The sequence below is a fragment of the Osmerus mordax genome, chromosome 4, assembly GCF_038355195.1.
Source record: "Osmerus mordax isolate fOsmMor3 chromosome 4, fOsmMor3.pri, whole genome shotgun sequence".
Taxonomy (NCBI): domain Eukaryota; kingdom Metazoa; phylum Chordata; class Actinopteri; order Osmeriformes; family Osmeridae; genus Osmerus; species Osmerus mordax.
The window spans coordinates 3,656,321-3,678,966 of NC_090053.1; the positions used below are offsets into that span (position 1 = coordinate 3,656,321).

At 47.5% G+C, this 22,646-nt stretch overlaps 2 protein-coding genes and 1 non-coding gene across 3 annotated transcripts; all 3 read right to left on the minus strand.

Annotated features, from left to right (window-relative positions):
• Positions 1–8,780: 8,780 nt before the first annotated feature.
• LOC136941629 (uncharacterized) lies at positions 8,781–11,621 on the minus strand. The gene is made up of 5 exons (XM_067234165.1): positions 11,477–11,621; positions 10,357–11,339; positions 9,797–9,965; positions 9,099–9,265; positions 8,781–8,984 (listed from the first exon to the last, which is right to left on the minus strand). The coding sequence occupies exons 1-5, from the start codon at positions 11,619–11,621 to the stop codon at positions 8,781–8,783; spliced, it is 1,668 nt and encodes a 555-aa protein (XP_067090266.1).
• Positions 11,622–12,812: 1,191 nt separating this feature from the next.
• Positions 12,813–21,842, minus strand: LOC136941913 (AT-rich interactive domain-containing protein 3B-like). Its single transcript, XM_067234570.1, has 9 exons — positions 21,670–21,842; positions 20,279–20,866; positions 17,465–17,542; positions 17,287–17,359; positions 15,893–16,076; positions 14,964–15,214; positions 14,399–14,653; positions 14,185–14,274; positions 12,813–14,084 (listed from the first exon to the last, which is right to left on the minus strand). Exons 1-9 carry the CDS (start codon positions 21,694–21,696, stop codon positions 13,942–13,944), a joined length of 1,689 nt encoding a protein of 562 aa, XP_067090671.1. The 5' UTR covers positions 21,697–21,842; the 3' UTR covers positions 12,813–13,941.
• On the minus strand, positions 15,436–15,586 carry LOC136942636 (small nucleolar RNA U109). The gene has a single exon (XR_010876630.1). It is a non-coding gene; the product is annotated as a small nucleolar RNA U109 (small nucleolar RNA).
• Positions 21,843–22,646: the final 804 nt, after the last annotated feature.

Sequence of the window (22,646 nt, forward strand, 5' to 3'; positions counted from 1 at the left end):
AAAATTGGTGTTTTGGTTGAAATAGTTAATAGTCATGAGACTCTCTATTTTTAGGTATTAGGGTAGATGCACACATAGAATGAAGACCAATTCTAATGAATTCAACAATAGAACATGTGAAAAAACGAAACTCACTTCTGATTAGGACCATATAACTAGACTAACACACTGAAATAGTCAAAAGCAGGGGATGTTGTTGGCACCCATGGTTTGTAATGATATAAATGGGGAACAAGTGTTATTTTGGACCTTCGGGCATGTGGTATTTCTCATATAGCTGTGGAGGCTTGGCAGATAGCTGTGTATTGGTGAAAGTATGGTCTAGTCATCATTTATGTCACTCCCTTACAATATTATCAACCACCAGCATGTCTGTCGTTCTTTGGAGGACAAGGATATTAACAAGTAACTGCTTTTCTAACATTTCTAAACATGATTTAAAACACAAATACCCTTCCATTAATCAAAATACAGTATAATACGAGGGAAGCTAATTCGTTTGAATGGCTGAGCTGTTGTGAAAACAACAAGAAGCAACAAACACTTGTATTACAGTACATAATGAGCCAGTGAGGTCATGTGGAGAGTATCTAGCAAGGGTTGGACTTCGCACACCCACAGCGTCCTGTGTGTGCTGGTCACCATGGATACTTTAAGGGGTGCATACTCAACAGCTTGCTCCTGCAATCACAGCAGACTTGATTAGTAACAGTGCAAGTGGGCATTCTGAGGGAACAGAAGAGGGCTTAAGCAGGAAGGTAGGAGGCAAGCAGCTTCTTTTTAGTGGCTTTTCTCATGTATCTTGCTGCTTCTTTGAAATCCGTAGACAAATCCGTAACTTATCGATGATTCTTAACAACTGCTGATGTTTTTAAGATTGTGTATTAGAGCGAAATGTCCATGTTCATTCTGGTTAGTTCGTGGATGTGTATGTGTTGCTGAAGAGGTTGCGTGACAAAGCTTGTGGAACAGAGCCAGAGTGTGATAACTGTCAGGGCTTTGTTGGAAGTTAATAGAGAAGATCCAGTAAACAAACACTGACACAGCCAAGGAAAGTCTTCTATGAATAGTCGGACACTCTTAGCTGTCACTTTTGTAAAAACAAAAAAAGCGTGTCATTGTCCTTGTGGGCAGAGCCAGAGGGGATGGAAGTGTGGGACGATGAGGGCTGGAGGCTTTCCCCTAGAAAGAACAGTGACGACTGGGATTTGGGTGGAATCGCCAAAACCCTTAGACCTTCACTCCGAGCCTCAAGTCCACTCTCCCTCTCTGACCTGGACATGTGGGACAGCAAGTCTCACTTTAAATCTCAGGTAATGGCAAATAGGCAGATTATCTTGACTTGAGAGAAAATTAAGAGCCATTTCAAATTGTATTTCTGTGTTCCTCCCCAGTCCTCAGCATGGTACAATGTGGCTAGTGTCTCTGGAGCAGGCTTCCTGTCCAAACTCAGCACCAGGTGAGAGAGAAAATGCTTTTCCAGTGTTTTCATCACACTTCATAATGAACAATGTGTCCAAACAAATGTTTCATTCTGTCCCAGCACTGGCAATGGTGGCTTCAGGCAGAATGAGCCAGGGATGAGAAGATGGCAGTCGATGTCCCGCATGGCTCCAGAGGGTGCTCCGCGTTCCCTGTCCCCCTCTCCAGGAGCTGAGCTGCGGGCTGCCCTGACTGAGAGCGGCTTTCGGCGGGCAGAGCTGGTGCAGCGGTTGCGGGAGGCTCACGAACGATTAGACAGCCAGACGGACCTGTTAAAATCCAAAGACACACACCTACACCACAGCACAACCGCAGCGCAACTTCTGGATATGAAACACAAGGTAGAAGAATACCCTTAGAGCACCTAGATTCGTCTTCCACCTCTTTATTCCTCTTGGCTGGTTGTCTTTGTGGTGTGTGTGTGTGTGTGTGTGTGTGACACAGCCTCATCTCACCGCCTGCTTGCTTCTTCCCCCAGCAGCTGGCAGAGGCGGTGAGCGCTCTTGAACAGGAGAAGGACGCAGCTGAGCTGTCCCGGTTTGAGGAAAGCCGGCGACGTGGAGAACTGCAAGACAAGTGAGCATTAATACTGTTTGATGCTGGTGTGTCGTCGTGACGTAGGAGACTTGCTGATGATCTAATACAGAGCCCAGGACGTTTGTTATTAATATGATTTACGACCATGATTAAGGGTCTTGCAGCTGGAGATGGACATGTTGAAAATGAGGTCGACTCTAGAGAGAGGCGGCAACATCCAGTCTGCCTCCATCCAGAAAAATCCTAGATCTCTTAGCAGTACATTACCTGTGACTCAAGAAGACTTTTACAGACAGGTAGCCCAACAACAGAAATCTTGAAGCTTAGTTTCTTCCAATATGAAAATGCAGAACATTCCAATGTTGTTGATAATTATGACATTGATATTATGAACATGTAGGGGAAGCAGAAGGCCGAAAAAGAGCTGATCCGATTGAAGGAGGCCCTGAGAGAGGCAGAGGAGAGGGCAGAGTCACTGGAGGCAGAGAGAGACCAGGCTGTCCAGCAACTCCACTCTTCTAAAGAGGTCTGTTCTTTCATGACAAAGGAGAATATTGGTCAAACTCACATTTCGCTAGTAACGTTTTGCTCCTTCCACACCTCTCTTCTACCGTCCTAGACTCAGCTAACAGTGTTGAGTCAAACTGAAGAGATAAATCAAAGACTGAGTCACACCATTCAGTCCCACAGCGAACTTCAGGACCAGCTGAGCGAGGCTCGCTGCAAGCTGGGCCAGGCTAGCCTGGTGAGTTACCTCAGCCATTATCCTGAACTGAAACATGATATCCTCCATCTTACACGACTTCCTGTCATGACCAGTCTCTCCTTCTCCCAAACCCGTCCCAGGAGAGAGACCTCCTGTCCACCAACTTGCTGAGGCTGGAGGACAGCGTGGAGGACCTGAAGGCCAAGCTGTCTGGGGCACTGTCGGACAAAGATCGACTGCTGCAGGAGAAGGCAGACCTGCATCAGAAGGCCCAGGGTCTGGAGCTGCAGCTGGAAAGGGCCCAGCGAGGAAGAGAAGGTTTCACTGACCAGGTGTGTGAGCTCCATGATGAGCTGGCTGAAGCCAAGGCCAGCACCTGCAAGCAGGGACAGGAGACCCTCTTGTTGACAGAAGAGCTGCACTCTGTCAGAGAGGTGAGAGCAATCAATGGTGAAGACGTTTTAATCGTGACACATGCTGTTTTTGGATGTTCATCTCCATTGTGGTGGCCTTTACCGATGTTCCCATCTCATTGCACTCCAGGTTAACGAGAAGCTCACAATTGAGCTTGAGATGGTGAAACAGAAGCTTGAAACTACACTGATACAGCAGCATGAACTGGGGGCTGAGCATGTGATTCACACCAATCAGATTGCAGCACTGGAGACAGAGCGCTCACAGCTGATTGGAGAAAAGGAGGAGTTGCTGAATACTCTTCATCAGGAGGGGCAGGAAGAACTGGAGGAAGTGAGGAGGAGGTGTGACCAGCTCAGGTAAGTGATGAGGAACATCAAACAGGAGTGGACAATGTGACTGTACTACAAACGACCTGTGGCTCGCTGGTATTGCAATGAAAACAACAAGGCGTTTCCAATCAGAGAATTCCAGGAGGCCCTCGAGTCAGACAACCACACTCTGCGGGACCGCGGCCAGTGCCTGGAGGCGGAGCTTCGTGCGAGGCAGCAGGAGCTGCAGGAGAAGGAGGTGGAGCGGCAGAGAATGGCGGCAGAGACAGCCCAGTCCATGGCGGAGCTGAGGGGTGTGGTCTCTCACTGGAGTGACAAATGGCAGGAGGTTGCTTTGAGGTTGCAGTCCACACAGGGGGAGTTAGAGAGCCTCAAGCAGAACAGCCCCGGCGATGCAGTAAGGCTGTTAAGAACCCATCGTAATGAAACACATAAAAGCACACTGTTTACTATTAGATCCTTTTCGTGGACAGTGGCCATGGAACAATTGATCTATCTAATATCTTGCGTTACAGTTGCAAAAGGAGGCTTCTCAACTAACTGCAGAGGTTGAGAGGCTTAAGACAGAGAGCCAGAAAGACAGGCAAGTGTGCGAAAACAAACAAAAAAATCTTTGTTTTTGTGTGACAGTTCACCAGTCATGAGGTGCTTTCCTCCCCAGGGATCAGATCCAGACCCTTCTCCAGAACAGAGCTGATTCGGAGGCAGATCTGTCCAGAGTCAAGGTGCTGGCCTTCCCTCCCAGCTGTTCCCTCATTTCCATCCACTTTTGTCTGCATAGACGCTCATGGGATTAGACTGTGTTCATCTGGATTACAGGAGCAAATTGTCCATGATCCATATGTGTCTTTCTTATCCCACAGAAGGAGACAGCTTCCCTGCTGAGGCTGGAGTTGGATGCCTGTAAACAGCAGTTAGAGCTGGAGGCGAGCAGGAGCCAAGGTCTGCTGCACAGACTCAAAGGGAGAGGGAAAGGTAACATTATCATGCCATGTCTAAGACATCCTCAGTGTGATTATCATCAACCTGGTACTTAGTGAGCATATGCAACTCCTGTAATGACCCCTTGAGAGATTTAGTGCAATCAAAAAACACTAGGGGGCGATAAACTTCCTTTCTGCATCCCTATGTCCGTAGGTGGGGAGACTGTGGACATAGGAACAGAGATGGAGTGAGTTTACATTAATGTGTGGATGTTGTATTTTCATCTGCATTAAAACATCTTTAAGAATTGCATGAAACCTTACTTCTTTGATTTGTTTTGTCTAACTTAGTGTACCACCAGAGACAGTGACACAGCCCGTCACTCTGGACCGGAGGCCCTCGGGACCCAGTACCAGCCCAAAGGTCTGTCAGATCACTACATTTACATTAACATTTTAGTCATTTAGCAGACACTCTTATCCAGAGCGACTTACAGTAAGTACAGGGACATTCCCCCCGAGGCAAGTAGGGTGAAGTGCCTTGCCCGAGGCAACAACGTCATTTTACACGGCCTGCAATTGAACCGGCAACCGTCTGAGTAATAGCCCGATCCCCTAACCGCTCAGCCATCTGACCCCACTTAAACAATTTGGTCTCTGCACACACACAACCATGTTGGTGTGTGGCGTACACACTGTCATGCATTGTTTGCCCGCGCACAGCAGGTTTCCCTGGAGGAGGTGGATGGGGAGCTGGGCCTGGTGAAGGTGGAGCTGCAGAAGGTATGGGACATGCTGCGGGACAGAGACAGTGAGCTGGAGGAGCAATACCAGGAGCTTCAGTCAGCCAGAGGCCAGGTACAGGACTCCTGGACAGAGATGTTTAGGAAGGATACAGTCCCTTTACTACATCACGCATCATCTGTTGTTATACATCCCATGACTAGATGAACCAGCAAATTAGTGAAGTTCAGAGGCTGGATCTGGAACTGACCGAGAGAGAGCAGGAACTTAGGGAAAAGTATGTATGCCTTCCCTGCGGACTTCTCATCAGAGCTAACTGGCTGAAGCGTTGACTTAAGTAGTGTGTTCCAGATGTGTTCCAGATGTCCAACTGACGTTTTAATGTGTGTGTTTTGTTTTCTGTGGCAGGGAGCATAGCTTGAGGAGTCTGGAGAGACTGAGAGATGCAGAGAGAACAGAGGCACAAATTAAGATATCTGCACTTGAGCTGAAGGTAAAAGTCATCATATTAAAGATCTCCTTTAATTACATTTACTCATCATCCCATCCTTCTAAAATTATATATGTATTTTTTTTCTTCAAACTCTCTGTTTCTATGAACTGATGTACTGATCTTGTAAATTCACGCAATCATTGACAACTAGGTTTGTAGTACAGAAATCTACTTTCAAATCTACTTTATACTATTTTTTGCATGGACATCCAGCTTGTTACACAGAAGGACCAGGATGCAGAAGAAGGTCACAGCGGTGAGAGCCAAGAGGACGTCCTGAATGCACTTCGGTCCCAGCTGGAAGGTCAGTCTCTCCATATAGCTGTTCTTTCCTTCACGCTCTGCTCTACAGATTGAAGGCGTTACTTATTAAACACTTACAAAGCATCTGAATCGACATTGAATCCCTCAACTGACTTAAAACAACAAGTACATATCGATCCTGAATCCCATCCATGGTTGAGAGGCTTTCCCCTCCGGTGCTGTGTGTGTTCATGTGATCTCAGAGAGCAGGAGACAAGCCAGTCAGCTGGAGAAGGACAGAGACCAAGCGGTCCAGAGGCTGCAGTCGCTGCGCCAACTTCACCAGGTCCTCATAGCGCTCTTCACAACTCTGATGCTGTGACGTTGGTTACACTGAAAGATTGTAAGCGTTTGGTATCGCCTCCTTCTCCACAGAGTAAAGAAGGGAAGCCTCCTCTCGACAGGAAGAAGAAGGGGGAAAAAGAGGAGAGAACGGCTACTCTGGATATTGTGGATCAGGAGAAACAGAGAAGACTGGTTACCGAGCAGGTAGAATGATTTAAAAAAAAAACAACTGAAAACACACTCAAAATCATATTTCCCACAAAACTGTGGGGAATATGATCAAACATTCGGTGCGTGTGTGTGTGTGTTCTAGCTAAAGACCCTGTTTAAAGAGCGCGAGCTGCAGGGGCCGACCTGTGACCTTTCGGCAGGAGATCCGAGCGACGGGCGCACGCAGCAGTCCACAGTCATCAAGGTAAAGGACAGAGCAGACACGTCGCGACTCATTTCCACTGAGATTTGCGAGATGGGATGGGTTCGCGTCGATGTGCTCGGAAAAGGTCAACGTAGACCTGTTCCAGACGACGCAAATCTATCCCACTCGCTTCCTTGCTTCGGCAGAATGCGGTAGAAACTCTGCACGGCCAGAGGAAGACGCAGCAGGAGCCGTTGAGGGACGGGGGCCACCAGCAGGGGGCAGGACTGAGGCCGGGGCTGACGGAGCAGGAGCGGAGGGAGGAGGTGGACTGCCGAGACAGGAAGGAGGGAGAGCAGGAGGAGCAGGAGGAGATGGCTTGTCTGAGGGACGAGCTCCACAACAAAGCACATATGGTCAGATGTCTTCCTGGTCTCGCCCCCTACCACTGACATCATCGTATAACCCCTCTCTGTAATCTCTCTGCTTTCTAACACAGGAGGCTCACTGGCCAATGAATCTTCACACACACACACACCCCTCCCCCAAGATCATAATGATGTTAACAGGCATGATCATGACACTTCTTCAGATTAAGTACTGAAATTAATGCTCTGGGCCCCTTGGACCAATCAGGATTGCACACATATATACATATAAGCAAATTTGTGCAGACTGCCCTAATTCCAGTCTCTGTCTTAATCAAGAGTATATAGGGGAAGGGATTCAGGATACAGCATTGAGTTAATCTCACATACGATGCTCCACTGAGAAACTAATCAGATTTGGATCTGAGAAACTGAACGATCTGGTCAAGAGCTCAGATGCACAACATCTGACTACCCAGATAGCATTCCAGGACATACCAACCACTAGCTTGCACCAAACATGCAGTTAGCCGCCATCCTACATCATGGCCATGCTAAACATCCTTCAAACGAACATCTCAAGGGAGATCCCTATTAAAACCTACTGGTAAATAAGACAAGATAACCCATCGGCCTAAAAACAACCATTTTGTCTTGCCAGATGTCAGCAATGAGCATGGAAATCAGCAATCTGAAAGAAAAAAATGAGAATCTCCTCAAAGGTGAAAGTGTGAATTAATCGGGTACAATCACCAGTCGTCGAGTAGATTAATTTATATTCTCTTGATCTGGGTTTTCTGCTCTTAGTTTTACTTCTACTCTTCTGGAACGAGCTTTGGGCATTAAGACACCCTGAACAGGGGCTTTTCCACGAGAGAAACATCCCTACTTTAACCAAGTCCTAATGACACAGCATGATATAAACAAAATATTCAAGCAATAAGAGATTTGACTTAACTGATTGAATATTTCTCCAGTTCATAACTCCTGTTCTTTTAGTCTCGCTTGTGTGGCACCTTTCCTGTTACTTTGCCCATCAAATCAACAGGCACTACATGATTCCGTAGCTCATGGGATTTGATTCCTTCCTTTAGGATTTGATTCCTTTTGTATTTTTTGTTGACCTAGCCAAGCTAAGGTTCCAGCAGCAGATCCAGGGCCTGCGTACCGCAGCACCCAAGCATGCTGAGAGGAAACTAGAGGCCAGGGTGCCCAGACTGTCAGACCCTACCCAGGAGGACCACCTGGGGGCTGGGACACCCCTACTCTGTGGAGATGGAATTTATCTGGCTCGACAGGTGGAGATCTGTTCTAGTCCTGACGAAGAGGAGGAGGAGGGGTAGAAGGGGTGGGGGTGCAAGTTACTTGTTGCATCTCACAGGGGGAGAGCACAGTGTGTGTGTGTGTGTGTGTGTGTGTGTGTGTGTGTGTGTGTGTGGGAGCGGGTACTGATAGCTGTGATACTACTATACTGTGAAGACAGTACACACAGCCTCAACATCGAACACCTTGGGCCAGCTTTGCGTGGAGGGTAATGCTATGCTTGCTGATGATTCCTATCATGCACTTGTTTGTGGAGACAAATCAGAGACTAATCAAACATTTTTCCAGACTAATCCATGTGAACATCAATCAACTGACCCTTGTCATGAGTGTGATGCGTTTGTACATGAATACAGAAGAAATAAATGGTACTTGTCATTAAACGTGGAAGTGTGTGGAAAACAATGATGGAACAAATGGTTTATTACAGATCAAAGCCGATAATACATGTATTTGTGTACAGAGATACATGTGGAGGAGTCAACCAGACTCACAAGAGAATATAATTCCTTTCATCAGATCCCAGTTGGTTTCAAACTTAGAGTACTGGGGCCTGATTGGCTGCCGGAGTCAGTCACCTCCGGTTGGACGGTGTGCCACCGTGCCCTCTCCACCTGTCCCTGGCTGCACATGTCTCTCCAGTGGCTTCGACCTCCCTCTGAGGCCTCAGGACCAATCAGGACGCGTCCAAGCACCGTGCTCTTTGAATGGGCTTGGTTCTGTCACAATAGAACAGGGAAGGGGTGTTGTGATTTCTGGATGTATTCAGGGGCATCTTTTGTAAGGTAATACATATTTCCTTTGCTGAAGGTAGCGCCAAAAGCCGTTCCCACCTGCGTGACAATGAATTCCAACTGGAGAGGAAGTTGATTGACATCTCCAGGAGGCAGCTCAAACAGGAAAGGGGAGTTCCACACAGTGTTTGCCCCACCTACCCCCTTAGTCTCCCTTGTGCTAATCACAACTCCCTCCTGGCGCAGGTTCACGACCACCTGGTAGTCTGTGTGGAGGTGAAGACACACAGTACAACACATTCAGTCGCAGATAGGAAGGCTTGGAGGATTACTGACCTATTATCAACCTAATGTACAGAAGAAACGGGTTTAACATACTCTCTGTTTCATCCAAATCCTATCGAAGCAAACGTATTTTTGCATCTGTGCCAAGCTTCTCGCGTCAATGGACAAATAGGAAACAACCTAGTCAGTCTGACACTACCAAGACAGGCTCTGTTAAATAATTCAGTGTTGGAGGGGATTGGAACATTGTCTGGAGGATTGAAGTAGCGAGTGAGGGATTAAAACCACAATGTTATTAAAAAAGGGATGATCTCCAGCCGCATTCACATCCAGTAACACACGCTTTAATCCCAAAACATTAAAAGCAAACATTAGGGCTTACTACATACCTCTGCCCCTAAAAAGCAAAGCTCAGGACAGCCCACGCAGCTTGTACAATCACCCTACACGCTGTGGCCTGTAGGCACCATGGATATCCTCTGTAGAGGGTCAGCCCTAGGTAAGGGTCCTACCTGGTGATAGTGAGCCATGTGTGAGCTTGACGAGGTTGTCAGCTCTCAGCACCATGGCCTTGATGCGGTGGCCTAGAGTTTGGTACTGGAGCAGAATGAAGAGTTGACCGAGGGGCTGTGGCGTGCTGCTTCCTCCTCGGCCTGTCGATGCATCCTGGGAGGTCAGGCTCTGGGGTCAAAGGGTACAAATTCACCAGAGAGAGAGAGAGAGAACGAGAGAGAGAGAGAGAGAGAGAGAGGTGTAATTACGATGATCTCATTTCATGTTTTTCCACATGAACCAAAAGCAGCATTTGTAAAGGAAGCTTAGCCGTTTCTATGATCCCTATCGCTAAAAAGATCATGCCCTTCACTTTGATATGCTACACATGAAATGACAAACACTCATTTAGATGCTGTCTTCTCTCTGTAAGATAACCCTCACCCTGTTTTTTTTTTTTTACATAAAACCTCTTTCCAGCACATTACCCAAATTTCAACTGATTTCTGTCTTTGGTAAAAACAACTATATATTTAAAAAAAATATTTCCTCTACACATGCGTCAATCCACGTCAAGTACCTTTTTAAGCTTCCACTTGTTTGGACTAAGCTCCTTAGTGACATGCAGGGGACGATCTGGATGCCAGTCTTTCCCCCCGCACTGCACCTCCAGTTCCCCCAGAGGGGAGCCCCTCACGCTGGGGGGATGGCGCGTGTACACGGCCAGCCTGAGCACGCAGCGCTGGAGCTCCTCCACACAGCCCACGTTCAGCACCAGACCCAGGGCGTAGGGCTCCCTGCTGAGGCTGGGCCGGACCGCGGCCTGCACCGGGCAGGGGCACATAGGGGCCAGGCTACCCAGCACAGACACCTCCTCCAGCCTGTGGGAGGCCCGGGTGATGCCCAGCACACTGACAGTGAGGGTGCCGTGCTCTGGAGAGAAGGCCATACTGAAGTCCAGGCTGGGGCCTGGCTGCCTGTAGCTGGACCCGTAGTGCAGCGTGGCCAGGGGGATGGGCCCCTCAGGCACGGAGGAAGAACAGGTGCTGGTGAGTCTGCTGCGCTCGCTGTACGGAGAGCCGTCGCGAGCGTGATGCCCCGTCGCGCTGCAGCGGCGCTCCAGCGCCCTGCGCGTCCTCGACAGCATCCCGAGCCTGGGGAGGGAGCCGAAGGAGGCCCGGCCCTGGGTCCTGGGTCTGTAGACGGGGGAGGAGAGGCAGGGGGTGCTGAGGCGCCGCAGGGGGGAGTAAGACTTGGGGTGTTCCTTGATCTCCGAGGCTGGAGAGCGGGGGGAGTAGGGCGTGCTGATGAAGTTGTCGTTGGAGGCCGTCGGGCTGCTGAAGGTGGAGGGGAACTCCTGGACGTCCACGTCCAGATCCTCGTACTGCTCCCGGACCGCGGCGGTCGCTGTCGGAAAGGCGACCGGCTCAACCAGGACTGCTGTCACAAGCTCTTTATCTTGGTGGGGCCAAACTTCACTCATCCTCATGCACAGGACACAGCCCAGGATCAGACAGAGACAGAACACCACCAGGCCAACGATCAGGAGAACCTGAAGGTGAACTGGACAAAAGTGGACAATGGCAACATTTACAACAGACGCACAGATAAGGATTGCCGTTGCCACTGCACGATCTAGCAGAATCACATCAGATCTATGCTATTTCTGTCACCTAAAAGAAGATGCAAGGGGGCTTTACCTTCTAGTTGTTTGGTGAACAACACCTGGATGAGCAGCCAGAAGAAGAGTAGGACCATGATGACTTCGATCATCCCCTTGCAGCAGAAGAGCACCACAGACTGGCAGAGAGACTGGCCAGGGTACTCTTCGTCGTGGTATGGCATGGTGCCTGCCGTTGTGCCCTCCTGAAGCAGAAACTATGGAACACAAGATGAGCTCACTCCATACTGAAAGTGCTCAGTGGTTCAATGCAGATTCCATGATTCCATCTGGAGTAGTAATGTTCTCTTACAAGGACCAATAACGTTTTTGGTCTCCACTGAACCAGAATTATATTATGCAGATTTGTTTCTCCTGTTTTTCTTTGCTTTTTTGTTGTTGTTTCCTGATCAATCCGAGGACTCCCTTTTTCTCTCTTCTTTAGATTTCCTCTTCAGAAGTCTCTTGGATGCCTGGCGTTTGTTCAGAGTGCTGATGTCACTGGGGCACACCTGCCAAATCTCTGCTTGTGTTCCAATGAAAGAGTTCAACATCACAAATCTGTTGTAGTCTTGACGACATGACAAAGTAGTTGGCAGCATGCAACCTGCTCATTTCACTACTGACGCAGATGGGCGCACCCTCAACGTTAAAGCATCTTCGCTAAGCTAATCATCCCAAAACACAACAAAAGAACTCCCCCCCCCCCTCCCCCACCAAAAAAAAAAGTATCTTAAAAAGTCTGTTGAAAGATATTTTATCTTCTCTGAAAACTGTGAAAGGATATGTTCTATCTACCGAGTCTACGAGATCTATCCAGACGGGCTCCACCTGCTGACACCATCAGTGGTTGTTCTGTGAGAAGGCGGGGGGCCGTGGGCGGAGACACAGCTCCTGATCCCTCCCATCAGACTGCTCCACCTCCTGCTGCTCCACCTCCCACCGCTCCTGTGCTCCAGATGCCCATCCAGCAGTCACTGGTGCACATCCACTTCCACAACAGTGAAAACCCTTCCATCACCCCGAACCACAAGCTGTCAGTTCCATTAGTCCTCAGTCATCTGTCTGGTAATTCAGGGATAAACTCTTATCTAGCCACAGTTAGACGTACACACTCAATTCTCCTCCGTGCACTCTCACAATCAATTTAACTTACGTAGAACTTTTGCTCATTCTGCAAATGATTAAACTATTCCAATTCTCTCACATCAGTGACTCTCTAGAAATTTGAATTATAAAAAATCGCAGACGGACAAATACAACGATGCACTGTTTTCCAGAAGAGTCTCTAAGGAGAGGGCGCTAGCACCACCATCTGGCTTTGCAGGTTCGATGCACACATCACTTGATCAAGAATTGATGCAAAAAAAAAAACAGGCTTTCACATCAGATTTTATTTCCTCAAGGCAATGTCCACATAGGAAATACATTGGGTGATTATCAAAAAGAAGACTTGTTTCCTACAATACCAAACAGGTCTTTGGTTGTCAGCTGTAGCACTCCCAAGGCATTCTGTGTAGTGTGAGAGGTATACAGGATATTGATTCTCTGATTGCATACAGCAGTATTAAATAAAGACAGGCCATATGCTTCCTGCAGTGATTCAAACACTCCATCTAAAAATGAAACTAAACTACTAAATTAGAACACAAGCAACTCTTTGTTAGAAAGTGAGGTAGACCTGGTTGAATGTCTCTCTGATATTCTTCAGATCAATGCAAAGATGAATTAACATTTTTTCAAAAACACAAAAGGTGTGGGTGTGTTTTGGAACAGAATGAACTGCCACTCAGGGTATCCATCTTGGCCTAACAGACATTCCTGAGAAAGACCCTTCCCAAAACATGGAAAAGCAAATGAGGTAAAAAGTTGATTATAAACATCTCGCCCTTCTGAACTGCAGCCAAAAGTATCCAAAGCTTTTTTTTTTTTTTTTTCATAAATATGCATGGACACAAAATGGTTACAAAGACAGATGATTTTGTCTTATTGCTAGAGACGAACATGTAAACAAGTGATTTTCTGTATTCATTGGTCCACAGAGGAGGTAGATACCCACCCAACTCTACAGTTGGGCTGGCTGTTAACTTAACTATCATACAGCGTTACCGTCTTAAAAGCTGCATTTGTACAAGACTCCTTTACCATTTCCGCAATTCTAAATATTTTCATAAAGAAATTAAAATCAAGTCTACAGACCATCTTGATATGACTAATGCTAATACAAACAGTTAATGAGGAAGAAATTCACAAAGACCAAAGTCAGTTTGAATTCACAGTTGACATCAGGAAAATGAAAGACACAAAAAATAAGTGTTCACCTGTAACACACAACGTGATGAACCACTGTGAACGGCTCGTGCGTGAGAATATTGTCGACAAGCAGGAGGTGCGTGACGAGGCAAGGGGAAGGGAATCGAGTGTTTCCACGGTCGAATTTGGCTGATGTATCTAGCTGTTAGATGCACTCTGACGGCTCCATCTCAGCTGAGAGAAGTGATGCACTCAGTTGGGACCCTTAGAGGACGAGGGAGAGGAGGAGGAGGAGGAGGGGCTGTGTGTCGACGACATGCTGCCAAACCCACTCTGACCAGCTGTTGTCATGGACACCAACGAGGCTGCGGAGGACTTCTGGGCATACAGCATTCCTAGAGAGCAGATCGATAAATGTGTTTGTGTGTGTGTGGAGGAGGGGAGGGGTCACCACGGAGACAACAAACCCATGTAGAGAGAATAAAGATGACCCACCTGAGTAAAGAGTGCCATTCACCTCCACTGACACACTGATGCTAGCAGCCCCGTTGGTGGAAATACTCAGAGACAGATCTTGTTTGCTCTCTGGGAGGGGGGGGGGAAATGGGTAGGTAAGAGGAAGGGCAATTTTAACAACCTGCATCACCACCACTGCAGTTTCCATCTCCATCATGTGCAGCAGTGCGCTGCACCATGGCAGGGTACTGACCATGGTCGTGGTTGGCGGCTGTTGGGAGCTTCACAGGGTTGAAGTGAGAGGCCATGGCCAGCAAGTTCTGCTGGAAGGCCTGCTGGATCAGACGCTGCTGCTCCTCTGCCAGCCGCGCGATCTTCCTCTCTGGCCCCTCGCCCCCTCCGGCCCTCTCCAGCCTCTCCCTCAGGTGTTCCAGGGTGGCAGCCTGGGCCATCTGCTGCTGCCCCAGCGCCATGGGGAGCCTGCCGGGCAGCATGCCGCTCGCGTCATCTGAGGAGGCACAAGGGGAGGGAGGGAGGGGGGACTTTGATTCAACTCCTGTCACCCGATGAAGGACGGCGTCCTGACTGGCCCCGCTGTCACATGCGACGTCCTGGATGTCGTAATGCATTTATGACAGCAGAGGGCGCAATGACCTGAACACCGATGTCGCATTTAGTCACGTGGGGCGCACACTTGTGGGGGGGACGGGACGGGACTGCTGATATCACAGATGCCATGCATGCCAAGCCTAAAACAGACTCCTTTTATATAATGACCTTCCACGCTAACCTGTCCTCCACAGGACGGGGCCACAAACCTGCTCTCCTCTTCAGGGCCTGGCTGGGGGGCGAGTGCAGGCCGTTGTGTCCGGAGGAGTGCGTGTGGATCTTGGGTGAGGAGAGGAGGGCGTGGGGGCCCGAGGCCTGCGATGGCGAGTAGCGGAACAGGCTGCTGTTGAAGCTGGCCCGCCGGCCCTCGCGCCGGTTCCCGTCGATGGCGGCCTGCAGCTCGCCCGGGGAGCTCAGCCCCTTCTTGTCACACTCAAACGGGTACAGGTACTTCATATACCTGCATGGACCACAAGGGAACAGATACTGTACATCCAAATATTAACATACACACTCTTATCCATCTAAACATACCCATAGTAAAAGAAGACTTAAATTAGACATGCAAGATGAACACACGCTGTGATTGGTGACACCAACACTCATGCACTATTTCTGTCTTTGGATCTACCGCACACTAGCAACAAGCAGTCAGAGGTTCATCCAGAGAGCATTAACTAGGACTGTTGGAGTTTTATACTACCGACTCAGTCTGTTCTCGAGAGACTGGTGGCCCTGTTAACTCCATATGGTTTCCTCTAGCATGTCTGAACACCCGTATCCCAACACTGAGAGGGGCCAAGACCATCCGAGGAGTTCACAGAGCATGCAAGTCAATAAAGACATTCGACATTTAGCAGACACTCTTATCCAGAGCGACTTACAGTAAGTACAGGGACATTCCCCCCCGAGGCAAGTGCCTTGCCCAAGGACACAACGTCATTTGGCACGGCCTGGAATCTGATTAACAGACCGATTCCCTAACCGCTCAGCCATCTGACCCCCTGAATCGAACCTGGGCCGCTGTGTCAGGGCCTCAGCCCACGAGGTACGCGCTCTGCCTGCTCAGTCCCCGGGTTCGCTCCTCGAAAACGAATATATAACCGACACTAAAACGGTGAATAAGACGAGAACTGACTGTGTGCGGAGGGTGAAGGCGGCGCTGGTGATGGAGGTGGGCAGGTTCAGGCCCTTGGTGATCTCCCTCCAGATCTTCTTGTTGATGACCTCCACCAGGCCTCCCTTCTCCGTCACCAGCTTGTAGAGCTTGTACAGGTCCAGCACCTGCTTGGCCATGATGGGGATGCGGTTCACCGGGGTGCCTGGGAGAAGACAGCACATCAGAGGGGCCACTGAGCAACCAGACAAGCAAGATGGCTGACTGATTGGAAATGGAGGTCCAAAATATATTTTTCTGTTATCTGGAAAAACAATTGGTAGTTGAAATAGCAGGTGAACAAGCAGCTGGCAGACAATTAGTGCCTGCATGATAAATGGCACGTGTCATTAGGTTAACATGGGGTTAGAATTCTAATCTGTATGGATAGGCCCCTCTAATGAAGCTCCTTAAAGCAGATTGGATGGGGGGGGGGGGTTAATCCAGCCCCCCTCTCAGTCATTGGCTGCACAGCAAGGCGTGGGTCAGCTTTAGACACAACATGGCTTGTCAATTCAAGGAGTGACAGCTTATGGTACCAATCCTACCTTGAAATAAATCCAATTTATGAGGAAGGGCCTCAAACAACAGTTGCTGCGGACGAGAGATTACTTCTTCCTTTGGACATTTGTGCAACACACATGGCTTCGGATTTGGAAATGTTTACAACTCGGGGGTGGGTTAGGAAAGGCTGACATCTTGAAGGGAGGTCTCTGCTAATGCTGGGGAGGGGGGAGGTGCAGGGTCTGCTATTTACTGTCAACCATGGCAACTCCACAACCTCTATTCAGAAGCTCCGCAGAGCAACAAACACTAGGTGAACCGTGGCCTATTGTCACAAACAATACTGCAGTCTGCGTCACACTATGATGTGAAAACAAGGGCGCTGTATTCACCACGAATGGCCGCGATATTTATGACACCTGTTGTTCCTATGGGCTAACCAGCCATAAAAATCATGATCCCCCCCCCAACATGAAGAGTATAGAACTGTTTATGAAGGGCCACTATTCCCGTCCGTCTCTCCTCCTGTGTTGAAGCAGAGGCCCTGGGTGAGGCACAGTCATCCATCATCCTTAGCTAGACAAGTGGGGCCTCCTAATCCACCCTCGCAACACTGCCTACCCAGACGTGCACACACACGCACAAATAAAGAGGGGTGGGGGGGGGGGTGATTGCACTCGGCATTTTTATAGCATTCAAGCTTGAGGCAACTGTTCTAACCTCCCAAACTGAAAATGGTGTTCTTGCATGCTGGAGACGTCCACCCGATGAAAGTACAGTGTGGGTGACCGCTTCTGAAGCTTGTACGGTTGATCATGCTGAAGTGGATATTGGGACTGTACATTATTTATTTTTTTAAACACCACGTTTACCTCTTTTCTGCATGAAGATGAACAACTCATCCAGGAACTCCTTGCGATTTGGGTCACCGTCCAATTCGTAGAGCTGTGGGTAGAAACCAACTGTGAACACGGGAGGTAAACACTGGTGGAACAACCAGTATTTAGCTGCTGTTGCCTCAACAACGTGTTGCGTGGCCATCTCCGTTACCTTGGCGAAGTCTCTGGACGGCTCTGCTCTGGCACGACTCTGCTCTTCATTCTCCTCAGCCCAGCTCACGCTACCTTTCTGGAAACAAACAGCAAAGGAAAGGAACACTCAATGAAAACAGCCATGTCGCTAGGTACACTGTGTTCAAGGCCTCTGCCCTCTGGCCAAAATCAACCAGCAGCTGCAAGGATATCAGGAACGCCGTTAGGAAAGAAAGAGGGGGGGAGGCGGGGGGGGTCTTGCATTTATTTGCATAGGGTGACTTCTGTGTGACTGTGTTCATTTATACAGCTGCAACGATTGATTATAAGACATCCAGTTTTGGGCCGAAGGACACTAGGACTTGTTCCACCCCCGATGTCAAAAAAACCTGTTCTCTTCCCAAGCGTGAAGACCAGCCTGGGCGGGGGATGGAAACATGCTAAGAGTCTCCAGCGTTACATCTGGAGAGGTTTGGCCAGTGGTCGTCTAAGAAGGCATAGCATGCTAGAATGAAGGGTCAATGAAAGGGGCCCTGCTCGTTAGGCTCTTTCATATGAAACTCATTAGTCCTCCACCCCCCCCAGTCCATATCATATCTGACAGTTGGGAGGGCCAAGAATGTGACACGAATCTGTGTAACCGTGTGGAAAAGCACACTGGGATGTATTGTGTCTGGGTCAGCACTGATCGAGAGCCATGACGGCAGATCAAAGTTTAGTAAAAAGAAAAAACTGGTCCAAAAGTGGCCTACGCAAAAATCCTGTCACATTGACCCCAAGATGCTTTGGTGGTAGGGTGACGTTTGGACAATCTACCCTATTCGGCGTTTTTTCAGGGAGTTGTGTTCAATTGTTCTGGCCGCATTGCAATCACCCTACAGTGCCCCTGAGAATACATCTGTTGACCCATCGCTTCGACAAAGCCATTTGAATAGTCGCAGCCCATCTCCCCGGAAGCCATCTATTGACAGTGGAGGGAGATCAAAATGGCTCGTCCCTCAGTCATCAAGCGAAAATAATAAACCCCCTCCCCCCCTCATTGGTGAGGCAGAGACCTACTGTGGATCTATTGACAAAGAGCCCCCTTAATTGCTACTTCTACAACCAGTAGAACACTCAAATATTGTAGGTCAACCAACTCTGGTAATACCTACAATCCCAAGATAAAAATGACTATTATACACTTACTCAATTTAAACAATAACAGTCACTCAAGAAAAGCCAATCTTACCGTACATTATGAGTACTGAAGGTTTTTTTTGGGGGGGGGGGGGGGGGGGGGGGGGGACTCATAAGATTAATTTCATTTGGATAGTTTCCAAGCAGCTGTATACTCTGACCCAGACACACTGCCACAGGAGGGGGCAAATCTTTAATCCAAATTGAATTATTTGGCCTCTATTCTCCTGTCCGAGTGAAAATGTATCTGGCCCCATGCTGTGATTCTGGCTGCAAGTCGACTTGATCCAGGCGTCTATCGGATGCATCCCGTGGTTTCCATCTAGATCCTTTGCAATACCATCAACATTATCACACCATGTTAATTCTTTCGATTTTAAAGAGCCTATTATAGCTTGTAGTTGTCAACATTGGATAGTCAGAATCAGATGCCAAGAGAAACGGAAAGCAAAAGTCTAAACCATCTTGGTGTTCTCAATGCTCCTGCTATTGTTTGTACCCCCACACAGGTGATCCTTGTCAACTACCCAGGCAAACTAAAAAAACAAATCACTTGAAATAAAACACACCGCGAGAACACACGTCTACAAAATTGTAAATTGACCACTTGCAGCTGTGCCATAAACCGTTGCCGGGAGACGGAAATGGAGTGTCCATTGATAAAACCTTGCCCAGTGTGGCTGCAAGATGATTCAGAATTAATTTAGTCGGGTTGACTTAAAAAGGAGGACCTATGCTTATTAAAAGGCTGGGCTTGCATACAGACAAATATATAACAACTCATGAAAAGACAAGGGTCAGGCAAGTATAGGTTGAAAAATGTTCCTACGCTTTAAATACTAAAAGCACACACTTTTAAATCAATGTTTATTATACTATTAAAGATCACTTAATTTTGTTTACCTATGAAAGAGAAAATATTACACACCCAAGTTAGTCAGTCTTGATGCTGTCCTTTGTACAGAATGGTATTAAAGCAAAACCACTCCCTACCCATCAATTTGAGTCAGTAGGTGAAATTTTTAATCTGCATACCATGCACAACATACAGCCAGCGTGCTATAGTCTATACTACAACACGACATCACTCCAGTTCTCTACGTCACCCTCACCCCTATTACATCTCAACCAGATGTTTCAGAGTTCACACCAAACACGGGAGGATTGGACCAGTGCCAGCACCGCTGAGTCCTGCCAAGAACCCTTTCTCCGAAAAGCCACATGAGGTGAAGAAAAGTCTGAGGTGGGAACTGTAGCCGAAGTAAGCCCTGCTGCAGTTGGCTCCCTACCAAAGAGGACACACATCTTCCTTCACAACAGGAGGCTTCCCCAGGAGCAGTGTGCCAGAGAAAAGACCTCCACCCCCAACAGGAGCAGGTCAACAATGAGAGCAGGATAGAATCACATACAATAGCCGGAGGGGGGGAATTATGTTCCATTTCTTTCCATCTGTGCAGCATGCCATTTGATGCAATTATTATTTTTTATAAGAAGTCTGTCTGACCTGTTAGTTTGTAAGAAGGGCAAAAAACATCACATGGATGTAGATGGTTGGAAAGAAAATCCTCAATGATTGGCGCATTTGACAGGGGCCAATGGTATGCCAATATAGTAACAGGGTCACAATGATCACCAATACTGTATACCAACTTACTTGCTTGAATTGTTCATCAAAACTCCAGTCAGTAAGTCCATTGGGTGATGTGAATGAATGCTGGTCGATGGGAGACAGCTCCTTTTCCTCTGGTTCTTGTTTGAAAGTCATCGGAGGTGACGTGGCTGGCTGATCAGTGGGAAGTGATGTTGAAAAAGGAGTAAAAGAAAAAATGGGCTTTTGTTGGAGTGGGGGTTTCTTTAAGTTGAGTGCCAGAGCATCTTCGCCCTCTTCTCCCTCACTGTGCTCCTCGTCATCCATGTCGTCATCCTCTTCATCGTCTTCCCCTCCAGAGCCGTGTTCGTCTTCTTCGTTCTCATAACCTATACTGCTCTGGTGGCGATCACCAATCTGCTGCTGCTCTGTTCGTGTCCTCTCGATGCTCTTTCCTCGGAAAGTCGAGTCTAGTGGGGCCCCTGAGACTCTTGCTGCAGCCACATGCTTGGCAAACGCGAGCTGGGCTTGACGAAGGTGCTTTTCCTCGCGTTCCAACTGCAGTTTGGCTTCTTGCTGCCTCTGGAGATGTTCCATCACTGCCCCCAGTCGAACGCCAACTGGACTTCCATGGCACCCTGCTCCCAAACTGTCCTGCAGGAATAAGATTCAACAAGATAAAGAAAAACATATGTTATGTCATATACACCTCAAATAGGTGGAGCTAAATCATAAATAAAATTGACCCTCACGACAGTCTTACCGTAAACTCTAGGCCTAGCCTTCAGACAGCAACAGCTGTATGCGTTAACTTGAAAATAAAATGGCGGCACAGGAGAGCCAAATCGTAGCTACAACTAATTTGTGGCTTCAGGATCACAGAAGGCACACTGTGATACGCTACTAATAGGGCAATAACGTATCCTTTGTTTCAATAATACAAATGTGCTTAAGGTTTTCCTTGAATGTGCTCAAACAGCCTGGTAAAAAGATTTAAACAGCAGAAACATAGTGGGAGAAGATAGGCCTACTACAGTAAATAATTTCACAGTGATCCAGTTGAAATTATTCCTCGTTGGCAAGCTCTGACCTACACGTGCCCGAGCAGGTCAAATTTAGGTTCATTTGAGAGCTTGATTTATAATTGAAACCCCGGCACATTGGCCGAAAGTGATAAAGGCTGTGTTTAAAATTGGAAATAATTACAACATAAATGTAATATAATAAAACGACTCATCGTTTCAAAGCTAGTCGGAAGTATCTCGGGTCACTTAGCTACAAACAAGTCCCAAATTATCTGCTAAGTAGGCTACAATGAGGGTTTTAAAATTATCTAAATTATCCAGTACAAACTTTAAGGTGCGCTGCATTTTTTTATTTAATTGCAATGTAGCCAATAGTTGAAAAGTGACAATTACTTGATCAGATCACTTCCACATGTTAAACGCCGAACTTACCATTTCAGCCTTTGATTTGTCCATCATTAGACCACTTCCAGGCACACCTTTTCTACTGTCTTCCCGTTGCTTGTCGAAAATCTATTTACACGATCATATCTCTCCACAGATTATTCAATCAAAAATAAAAACGATACCAAAAATATCTCAGAACCTTGGTGATTAAAACTGGCGAGGGCAGTAAACAGCTCTGCCCAGCCGCCTCACCTACCCTGGCCACAGCGTATAGAAACTCTAACATCCCTAGCCTGATCTTTACAGAATACCCCACCCCCCAAATTGTACACGAAGACCCGCCCAGACTTGAAACTTAGTTGACCTTACCCTGTGCAATTCACGACGATACTCCAAGTTAGTATTGTGAAATAATTAGAAACCTCTTAATACTGTTCGTCATTTGGCGCGGCTTAAGTTTTACAACTGACAAATAGTGCGAAAGGCTATTGGGCCTACGCCATGAAAGCAATTTAGGACAAAGTTCAACTTTAACCTCGGCCTACTATGGAATTTTGGAAGGTCTGCATCGACTTCCATTAACCAAAACTTTAATTACACGATTAATTGTAGCCTACTGTCTTCAAATGTTACTCATATGACATTGCAGTTAAAACACAAGGTAAAAAGTGAACTGTCTAATATTGATTAGATTTCTTTATCACTTAAGATACACTTAAAATACATAAGACGACGCAACAAAAGGTTGGACACAAATACACAGACTTTTCAATGAAAGGTTCCATTCTGCTCTCTGGTGGTCTGACATAATTACACGTTTTTTCCCCTTAAATTCGTTTAACTGACAAACGAATGTAGACAGTGCGTTTTAAAAGTAGCCTACTACCACAGTTCATTCAAGTACAGTACAGTCATGGTAAGTAATGCTTGAGATAATTACAGTTAAAAATCTACAATCTACCCAGACGCTCCCATGTTACCCCGCACCTCATCTCTCTCCATTGGCTACCTATCATGGCCCG

What these genes read in the sequence shown, in the direction of transcription:
- LOC136941629 (XM_067234165.1), bottom strand. Translation starts at nt 11,621, where the DNA reads ATGCCATACCACGACGAAGAGTACCCTGGCCAGTCTCTCTGCCAGTCT. An exon ending in ACAAGTGGAAGCTTAAAAAG is followed by an intron (nt 9,966 to 10,356) that starts GTACTTGACGTG and finishes CTTTGACCCCAG; the next exon opens with AGCCTGACCTCCCAGGATGC. An exon ending in ACATGGCTCACTATCACCAG is followed by an intron (nt 9,266 to 9,796) that starts GTAGGACCCTTA and finishes ACCTCCACACAG; the next exon opens with ACTACCAGGTGGTCGTGAAC.
- LOC136941913 (XM_067234570.1), bottom strand. Translation starts at nt 21,696, where the DNA reads ATGATGGACAAATCAAAGGCTGAAATG. An exon ending in CATCTTCATGCAGAAAAGAG is followed by an intron (nt 16,077 to 17,286) that starts GTAAACGTGGTG and finishes GTCTTCTCCCAG; the next exon opens with GCACCCCGGTGAACCGCATC. An exon ending in GGCCCTGAAGAGGAGAGCAG is followed by an intron (nt 14,654 to 14,963) that starts GTTTGTGGCCCC and finishes GTGCCTCCTCAG; the next exon opens with ATGACGCGAGCGGCATGCTG.